Below are 9,454 nucleotides of genomic sequence, written 5' to 3'. Positions count from 1 at the left end.
TAGTCACCATAATTTTGGAACCCAAGAAAATACAGTCTGTCACGGCTTCCACTTTTTCCCCTTCCATTTACCATTAAGTGATAGAACCAGACGCTATGATCTTCATTTTAAGCGACTTAGCATGAACACACAGTATATAAAGTAGCATATGCTGTGTTGTGCTAAGTCACTTCAGTCATGTCTGACTTTTTGAGACCCTGTGGACTGTAGCCTCCAGGCTCCCCTGTCCATGGGGATTCTCCAGGCAAGAATACTGGATTGGGTTGCCATGTCCTCCTCAGGGGATCTTCCTGACCCAGGGATCGAACCCACAGCTCTTCCAGCTCCTGCTTTGCAGGAAGATTCTTTACCACTGAGCCACTAGGGAAGCCCATAAAGTAACACATTAATATATAACTTATAAATCATAAACAGGCATACATAAATTCTACTGTGGGCTCAGTCTTTTTTAATCCATAGAGCATTGCAATCAAAATGTTTGGTAACCATTGCTAAATAATGATTTTCCACATATATAAGGAGAATTTAAACATACTATAGAATAGTTTATTGGGGCATAGTAAGAAGCAGCAGCTATAAACTACGAATTTCTACACTTGATCTTAGCCAAAAGGCCGAGAAGCGATTAAACTACAAATTTCTAAATAAAATGCTGTTAATTCATTTGGTACAGCATTTAATACAATTCTAACTAAAGATAAATTACTAATAAATAATAGAATTTTGAAGTTAGGAAAGAAATTATATGTCACCTATTTTAAGTCTCAAACATGAGGTCACTACAAGCTGGAGAGAATAATGTTCTCCATGTCACATGCCTGACTCATAGTGACAGAGCCAGGTACAGATCCCAAATTTCTAAAACCTTTGTCTTTCAACTATTCAACACATACATATAGATAGACAGAAAGACTGACAAATATTTAACAAAAGGGAAGGGTCTTTGAAATTAAGTAGCAGATAACCTAGTATTCTGTGACCCCATGGAGAGAAAGAGAATAATAATAGGTTATCTGCTACTTAATTTCAAAGACCCTTCCCTTTTGTTAAATATCTATCTATCTTTATGGCTTTCTCTCTATGTCCATGGTGGCTCAGAGGGTAAAGAATCTGCCTGCAAGCCAGGAGATCTGAGTTCAATCCCTTGGTTAGGAAGATTCCCTGAAGAAGGAAATGGCAATTCACTCTAGTACTCTTACCTGGAGAATTCCATGGGCAGAGGAGCCTGGCCACCCACAGTCCATGGGGTCACAAAGAGTTGTAGACGACTGAGCAAATAACACACACACACACCCTAGCATTCTTACTACTTTATTTTCTTCTATTTAACCACATTTTTATTTTTGCCTTTTTTCTAGCTTCCCCAAATCACATCCTGTTTTAGAAAAAGGAATAGTGAAATTTCTTTTTTATCATGTTAATTTTTTAAGCCACTGTATATCAGAAAAATTCAAACCTGAAGTTAATCCTGCTTTTGTCCATCTCTTCTATCCAAAACAGCCTCTGAACTCTAAATGCCTTTCTTTCTTATCAATAATCCTCTGCAAATAATCCAGCACAAGAAATATTGGCTCAACCCTCCCTGAAGGAAAGATGGGATGAAAAATGCTGAAGAGAAATTTAAAGTATTTATGGAGATTATTCAAACCCGTTTTGAATAACTGTCTTATATCTGTGTTGTCCCTTCACATTTTGTAGCACTTAAGAAATCTGATTCTATCTCCTCACAGACATTGGGTCAACCACGGCTACGTTACCTAACAGTTTTGTCATATATTGGGAAACTGATAACCGTATTGGGTTGAGAATAGTAAATGTCATACTGCAGATAATCGCTTAGCAAAGTGTCCAGCATAAAGTTAGGCATACACTACCTAATTCTTTTTAAGTCAAACACTTGCAGTCACGTGAAGTGACACACCCGAGGCCTCATACTGAGAAACAGACTTTTCCTCTATGGAGACAGAGTTCAAGGCATTTAGGGAGTTGGCTAAATTCTTAAAAGGACTAGCGGGGATTAAAAAACAACAACAACAACAACAACAAAGAAAGCATGCCTCTGGAATGGCCAAGGTTTTAACCACACACCACACCAGGACAGCAGGGCCCTCCTCGTTCCTTTCCCTCCCAGGGGCAGAAGAAACTACATTTCCCAGTGACCCTCAGGCAGCTTCCGGTGCAGCGCGCCGGCGCTACTTCCGGGCACATCTTTTACGTCAGTTCATGGGACCCGACTTGGGGCTGAGGCTGATTTCCTTAACATGGGCTCTTTCGTTTCACAGCCCCTTGACCCTGTCAAGTTCGTTGCGCCTCCCGAGGCCACCTCCACCGCTAAGCCCGCACAGGTCACTGCCCCCGGAGCGCCAGCCTCTCCAGCGCAAGCCCCTCTATTTAATAACTGCTGGAGCTGTCGCGTGCTCTCCGGGTCGGGGCTGATAGGGGCAGGCGGGTATGTGTACTGGATGGCGCGGAAGCCCATGAAGCTGGGATATCCCCCGGGTCCTGGGACTATTGCGCAGATGATCTTCGGCATCAGTGAGAGTCTGGGCACCACCCTTGGGCTGGGGGAGAGGGAGAGGGAGAAGAGGAGATGAGACACGTGGGGCGGGGGGTGGGGAAGCGAGGCACCCGGGTTGGTCACGTGGCGGCAGGCTTGCCCTCCAGTAAGACGTGCAGGGCCTCGCGGGGCCGGGCGGGGCGGGGCGGGAAGAAGTATTTGTTGGGATACTTTTTTTGCTTTGTTTTTTCTTAAATAACGCTATATAACACTTAATAACATAATACATATATATATATTTTTTTTTCTTTTTTTTGAAAATTCTAGCCTCAATCTTTTTAATCCTATTGAGAGCTATTAGAAATAGGTATGAGCATAGTAGTTCCATTTTCCTGTTGAACAAACCCAGACAAAGAGAAGTAAATTTGTCTGCGGTCAGGCATCCAGAATGTGACACACAGCCAGTCTTTGATCCCGGGTTTATGTGTCACCAAAACCCGTACTTCTTTTCTAGGTTGTGGAGAAAGCCTGAGTGAGGGCACTTGACCTTTGGCTTTGAAGGTAAACTGTAGACATGGGTTTAAAGTCCACGTATGAGGTCTTCTGTGTATTGTGACCCCATAGTTATTATTTGTAAGGATACTAAGTGATGGTCAAGATGTCTTCTGGTAAAATGTAGTGATTCTTTTAGCTCCTTAGATCAATTGAGTGAATAGAATTTTAATTTTTCATATCTCTTATCTTCTTAACTAGATGGCTTAGATCAAGTACTTCCCTGCATAGGAAAAGTTAACAGAATTTTTTTTCTCTCAACTTTCCTTTCCTGAGCTTCTCTCTTCTATAAGAAATCATCAAGGATTAGGGTTGACATATATGAAAGCACTTGGTACTTGCATAGCACATAAAGTACTGTTTTGTTTATTTTCCCCCTAGGCATTGCTTGCTGGGGTGTGGTCATCCTGTCAGACCCCAAAGGGAAGGCCTTCCGCACTGGATGACGGTACCACCCGTGAATCTGCCGTCTCCCCACGTCCCCACGACACACAGAGCAAGCATGGCAGTTACAGATGTTCCGGACAGAAACACGGACATTGACAGACTTCAGTCCTGCAGATACTACACGACTGAAAAGACAAACATGGATTGTCATTCATGGGCCATGACTGTTTATGGCCTTCTTTGCAGGTTCCACAGGGACCAATAAATCCCTGAGAGAAGAGAAGAGGTTCTGTGTCTTATCTGAGGGAGGACGGTATAATTGTAAATATATATATAGAGAGAGGAAGTGATAAACTAAATGGGAAAGTTAGCTAAAGTTATTTTCAATAGTTCTTTTTTTTATCATACTTCTATAATTGGCTCAGCACCTACTATCCTGGATAGGTATCATATAATACACAGAAGTACATAAAAAATGTATTTGCATACTGCTCATACTTCCCAAAGCATTGTCAGATCCATGACCTTTTGAGAGTTTACCAGCTACTCTGAGGAGGTTATGTCATTGGTGGTAAGTGAACATTAAAAAGCAGAGTCCTAGTGATATGCCCAGGCTCATTCAGTGATGGGTGTTTGGACTTGTTCTTGTCTTTCAAAACTAGGATTGTTCCCAGGAAGCAAGAATTATGTTTATGAAACAATTGGATAGCATAAAAATCATGAAATAAAAAGCTTAAGTACCAAAATACTTGTGAGAAATTCAAAATCTTTTGTAGTTTGTGTGTGTGTTTTGTTCTTTTCTCACAAGCACTGGAAAAGTTTCTGTGATGAAACTGAGTTGCTTTTGAGATAAAGCCTGAAGATTAGATACTTTATGCCTGAGAGAAGTCTGCTTCCTACCAGGTTTTTAAATTTTTTTCTGCAATACTATAGTTTCTAAAGTTGTGTGTAGCTATTTTTTCAGAGCAGACAAATACTCTTCAACTCATCTGCCAATCACAATGTCTACATTTTGGATGGTAGGTTGAATAAGTAGATAAATTTAGGGCTATTTTTTTGATATTGTATATAAGTGTACAAGTTTATTAAACCTCACAAATGACAATAAGTCTCTTGCATTGTCTACGCTAGAGTTCATGGCATGAGTGATTATATATCTATCCAACTGAGAAGGTTTTTCAACATAAAATATTGAAGTGAAATATTAAATTCAGTTATGTGATGTTAGTGAATACAGAAGTTTTAAGTTAGAAGGGACCAGAGAGGACCCAAAGCAGGGGACTTCCTTGAGGACCCATGACACAATGTGCATGCTCATTCACTAAGCCATGTCTGACTGCTGTAGCCCACCAGGCTTCTTTGTCCATGGGATTTCCCAGGCAACAATACTGGCTGCTGCTGCTGCTAAGTCGCTTCAGTCATGTCCGACTCTGTGCGACCCCATAGACGGCAGACCACCAGGCTCCGCCATCCCTGGGATTCTCCAGGCAAGAACACTGGAGTCGGTTGCTATTTCCTTCTCCAGGGGATCTTCCCAAACCAGGGATTGAACCCACATTCTCCTGCACTGGCAGACAGATTATTTACCACTGAGTCACCAGGGAAGCCCCCCATGACATGATCATCCACTAAAATACCTATGAAGACAAGTTACTACCTGCTTTAAAAGGTAAGCCATTCTGTTGAAGGAAAGCTTCAGTTCTAACATTTTCTTAGTTTTAAAACCAAATTACAATTTGCTCATCTTGACTTGATTTTCTGGATACATAGCATAACTCTTAAATATATATATTATAATTTTAGCATGTTTCTCATAATTCATACCAGTATGATACTTTAGCCAAATAAAAGCTTTTTCCAAATAAACTTGCCCAAAGTGTACTGCCAAATTATGTTTGGCAGACTGATTGCAAATTGAGAAAGGAGTATGTCAAGGCTATATGTTGGCACCCTGCTTATTTAACTTATATGCAGAGTACATCATGAGAAACACTGGGTTGGAAGAAGCACAAGCTGGAATCAAGATTGCCAGGAGAAATATCAATAACCTCAGATACACAGATGACACCACCCTTATGGCAGAAAGTGACGAAGAACTAAAGAGCCTCTTGATGAAAGTGAAAGAGGAGAGTGAAAAAGTTGACTTAAAACTCAACATTCAGAAAATTAAGATCATGGCATCTGGTCTCATCACTTTATGGCAAATAGAAGGGGAAACAATGGAAACAGTGACAGACTTTATTTTTGGGGGCTCAAATATCACTGCAGATGGTGACTGCTGCCATGAAATTAAAAGACGCTCCTTGGAAGAAAAGCTGTGACCAACCTAGGTAGCATATGAAAAACCAGAGACATTACTTTGCCAACAAAGGTCCATCTAGTCAAAGCTATATTTTTTCCAGTAGTCATCTATGGATGTGAAAGCTGGACTATAAAGAAAGCTGAGCACCGAAGAACTGATGGTTTGGACTGTGGTGTTGGAGAAGACTCTTGAGAGTCCCTTGGACTGTAAGGAGATCCAACCAGGCAATTCTAAAGGAAATCAATCCTGAATATTCATTGGAAGGACTAATATTGAAGCTGAAACTCCAATACTTTGGCTGGCTGATGCAAAGAACCAATTCATTGGAAAAGAACCTGATACTGGGAAAGATTGAAGGCAGAAGGAGAAGGGGAAGACAGAGGATGAGATGGTTGGATGGGATCACTGAATTGATGGACATGAGTTTGAGCAAGCTCTAGGTTCTGGTGATGGACAGGGAAGCCTGGAGTGCTGCAGCCCATGGGGTTGCAAAGTCGGACATGACTGAGCAACTGAACTGAACTTGGACTCACTTAACTAGGTGTGAGCAAGGTACTGTTCTTCCATGTCTAAAGGCAGTTAGGGATAATCTCCCTCCATCCCCTCCCCAAAATAGGTTAGTTAGAATTTGTAGTTAAAATTGTTTCATTTTGTTTTTCTTTTGAAGTATTCTGAAATTTGGTTTCTTTTCTGTCAGTGCTAAGTTAGAGGCCATGGTTTGTTTTAGGGATGAATCTTCAAAGAGAAAAGAGACATTGCCTTAGTTCTGCAAAGTAGGAAGTGCATTTAGTGTTCTGTATTACCTTCTCTTTCCTCAGGGATGAAGTGCATTTAGTGCCCCTATATTATCTTCTCTTTCCTTGGGTGAGCAGGACAGAGAGGCTCAAGAATCAAAGGATCCCTGATTGACTTAGCAGTGAAGAATCTGCCTACCAATGCAGGAGACATGGGTTCAATCCCTGGATTGGGAAGATTCCTTGGAGAAGGAAATGGCAACCCAATCCAGTATTCTTGCCTGGGAAATCCCATGGACAGAGGGGCCTGGCAGGCTACAGTCCATTGGGTCGTAAAGAGTGGACATAACAAGTAAACAATAACAACAGTTTAAGAACACCAGCTTAATTATGATGGGCTTCAGAATCTTTGCAGCATGGAACTGAGAGTTTATAATTATCTTTCACAAAGGGAAAAAGTACAAAAACAGGCAATTTAAAAATGCACTTAAGAGTTTTCCTTGGGACACAGATCAAAATGTGTCAACACTGATATTTTTCATGGTATCTGAAATACCTATTAGAACAAACTATACATAGTGTAAACTTTGATATCTCCAGATGATCAAGAAATGACTATACCATCTCTTATTTCCTTTGTGTATTGCACTGACTAGAAACCAGTGAACAGCTAACAACATGCCTGAATGTATTAAAGGACATGAATATAGACTGATCCTTAGGATCTTGTGTATTGGGGGGAGAGATAGGGGTCTCTTTTCTTCCTAGGTCAATTAATGGACAGCTGTTGCTTGCAGCACTGCTGTATGCCAAATGCAGATCAACCTAAAAAGTTCTGGAGTTCCACCTGACAGAAGCCATTGCAGAGACAGCTGTTGCTGGCAGCCTTAGAGGTTAAGCCTTTCAGCTGTGATTTGCGCTTCACTCCCACCCTCAACTAGCATTTGCCCCTTGCTCCTTTTTTATTACTCATTTCTCAGTCTGACTGTGTCTGAATTAGAGGCCTCTTGAATGATGCCACTTGATTTGACAGCATGAAATATATTGCTCCAAAATTAAATATATGTTCAGGGCAAGCTTATGTTCAAGAACCCCCTCAAATCAGGCTTGGCCTCAACTGATTTATTGCCAGGACGTTGATGAAACCAACACTTCTCAAATCTTGAAGTGAGGAATAGTAAGCAACTATGAGTTGAAAGCTCCTTTTTTTTTTTTTGTCTTTCTTTTAAATGACAGATGAATTCTTGCCTTGACCCAATGATTATTTAGGTATCAGGGGCAAAGAGAGGTGAGAGACCTATTATTACACATCATTCAGAGTATCCTAAGAGCATGGGGGAAAAAAAATTTGTCACTCTTCTAAATGCATGTCTCTTGCCCTTTGAGCTATTCAACAACTTGTCATTCAAATGTAAATGTAGAGAAATGGCCAGAAGGGCCAGTGTTAAATGCAACAATGCCACTAAAAACACTGCTCAGTCCTGTGACTGAATTTGCAGGGGCTTCAGGAGTGTGGTGACAGAATTCTTCAGATGGATCCCCCAACGCTCCCAACCCCTGGGTATATATACACCTCCTAGTTATTCAAACATCGTTCTAGGTATGGCTGTGAAGGAAATTTGCAGTTGTAATTAAGGTTCCAGATCAATTTGATTTGAAGTTAAGGAGATTATCCAGATGGGCTAAATCAATTGAGCCCATTATATCTTGGTCCAGAGGTCAGAGACCTGAGAAAACAGAGATTAAAAGCAGGAGGGGGAGTCAAGGCAGGAGAAGTGAGTTGGAGACTGGAAGAAAACAAACATCCATAGTGAGGATTTCCGTGGAGGTCATGTGACTAGGAATGACTAACAACTCAAAGAGAAATGAAGCCCTCCCTCACTTCTGCAACTGGAAGGCAATGAATCCTGCCAACCACCTATGAGCTTAGAAGAGGGCCCTGTGAGAATGAAGAACTGCAACCCCAGCCAAACCTTGGTTTCAGCCCAGTGAGACCCCAAGCACAGTATCTAGTTATGCTGTGAAATGAGATAATAAATTTGATTTGTTTTAAGTTGTCAAGTTTCTGATAATCTGTTACATAGCATAGGCAATGAATACAAGGAATCAGAAGTTTGAATACAAGGAATCAGAAGGGTTTTGTGGTATCATAATCATAGTGGAACTGAGCAGAACCCCATGGCCCCCCTCCCCCCAAGAACAAAGGCCCTCTATGTCCCCTGCCTCTTATTTGTAGAAAAGTTGAAGCCTCCCAGAGTCACAAAAGAGCAGGCTCAAGCAGTTAATGATTATGACAAGAGAGACATAGACTCAGTGTCTGATGAAAGAATGGTATTAACACTCTTGCTCATAATAATCTATATCTTTGTGAGAATTGGAATGATTGTAGCTTGCTCTGCCCACAAATGGAAGTAGGCAACTAAAACTGTCACCAAACAGATGCTACAAAACCATGTCAATATCTTCTACTCTGACATAGAGTGACATATAGCACCCTATGTCAGCATAAAGTTGCACTCCATGAGGTTGCAAAGAGTAAAGCTGAACAAACGAACAACAATGTCAACAGCAAATAAAGAGGTTACAGAAGATGGACCTTCACCTCTAGTCTCAGAATGATGTCTGACAAGTGGGGGTCTGTAAGCAGCTCTTTTGCCCCTTTCCTGTTAGCCTATTTCTGCTTCTCCAAAACGTTAATTATAAAAATGACGTCAGTTGATAACATTTAACCTAACTCCTGTCTTCTGTTCTACTGAATATACACAATGCCCTGCCTAACCTATTGAATCCTTTCCTGGATTAAAAGGAGCAAGAATGAAAAATTAAGTAGTTAAAAAATAATGACTAACTCTCTATCCCCAGCTTCCCCCCTTAGCAAATTTGCAGGCTGACCAAACAGGCAAGAGAGCATCCAAAAGAAGGTCAAGAGAAATCAGCAGGCCTGCACACAATGGAGAAATGATAAAGAATCTGACCTCCTAC

General features: G+C 41.1%; 1 protein-coding gene across 3 annotated transcripts; it reads left to right on the top strand.

The window, feature by feature from the left end:
* Positions 1-2,210: 2,210 nt before the first annotated feature.
* Positions 2,211-3,716, top strand: DMAC1 (distal membrane arm assembly component 1). 3 transcript variants are annotated; one of them, XM_043487182.1, is made up of 3 exons: positions 2,211-2,535; positions 3,012-3,058; positions 3,431-3,572. In XM_043487182.1, exons 1-2 carry the CDS (start codon positions 2,262-2,264, stop codon positions 3,041-3,043), a joined length of 306 nt encoding a protein of 101 aa, XP_043343117.1. In that variant the 5' UTR covers positions 2,211-2,261; the 3' UTR covers positions 3,044-3,058; positions 3,431-3,572. The 3 variants fall into 3 exon arrangements, with proteins under 3 accessions (XP_043343117.1, XP_043343115.1, XP_043343116.1); XM_043487180.1 differs by lacking the exon at positions 3,012-3,058 and having other exon boundaries at positions 2,211-2,449; positions 3,431-3,716; XM_043487181.1 differs by lacking the exon at positions 3,012-3,058 and having other exon boundaries at positions 3,431-3,716.
* Positions 3,717-9,454: the final 5,738 nt, after the last annotated feature.

Source organism: Cervus canadensis, chromosome 14 (assembly GCF_019320065.1).
Source record: "Cervus canadensis isolate Bull #8, Minnesota chromosome 14, ASM1932006v1, whole genome shotgun sequence".
Taxonomy (NCBI): domain Eukaryota; kingdom Metazoa; phylum Chordata; class Mammalia; order Artiodactyla; family Cervidae; genus Cervus; species Cervus canadensis.
Note: the sequence above shows the minus strand (reverse complement) of the source record. Positions and strands in the feature narration are given on the sequence as shown.

What these genes read in the sequence shown, in the direction of transcription:
- DMAC1 (XM_043487180.1), top strand. Translation starts at nt 2,262, where the DNA reads ATGGGCTCTTTCGTTTCACAGCCCCTTGACCCTGTCAAGTTCGTTGCG. An exon ending in GGGCTGATAGGGGCAGGCGG is followed by an intron (nt 2,450 to 3,430) that starts GTATGTGTACTG and finishes TTTTCCCCCTAG; the next exon opens with GCATTGCTTGCTGGGGTGTG.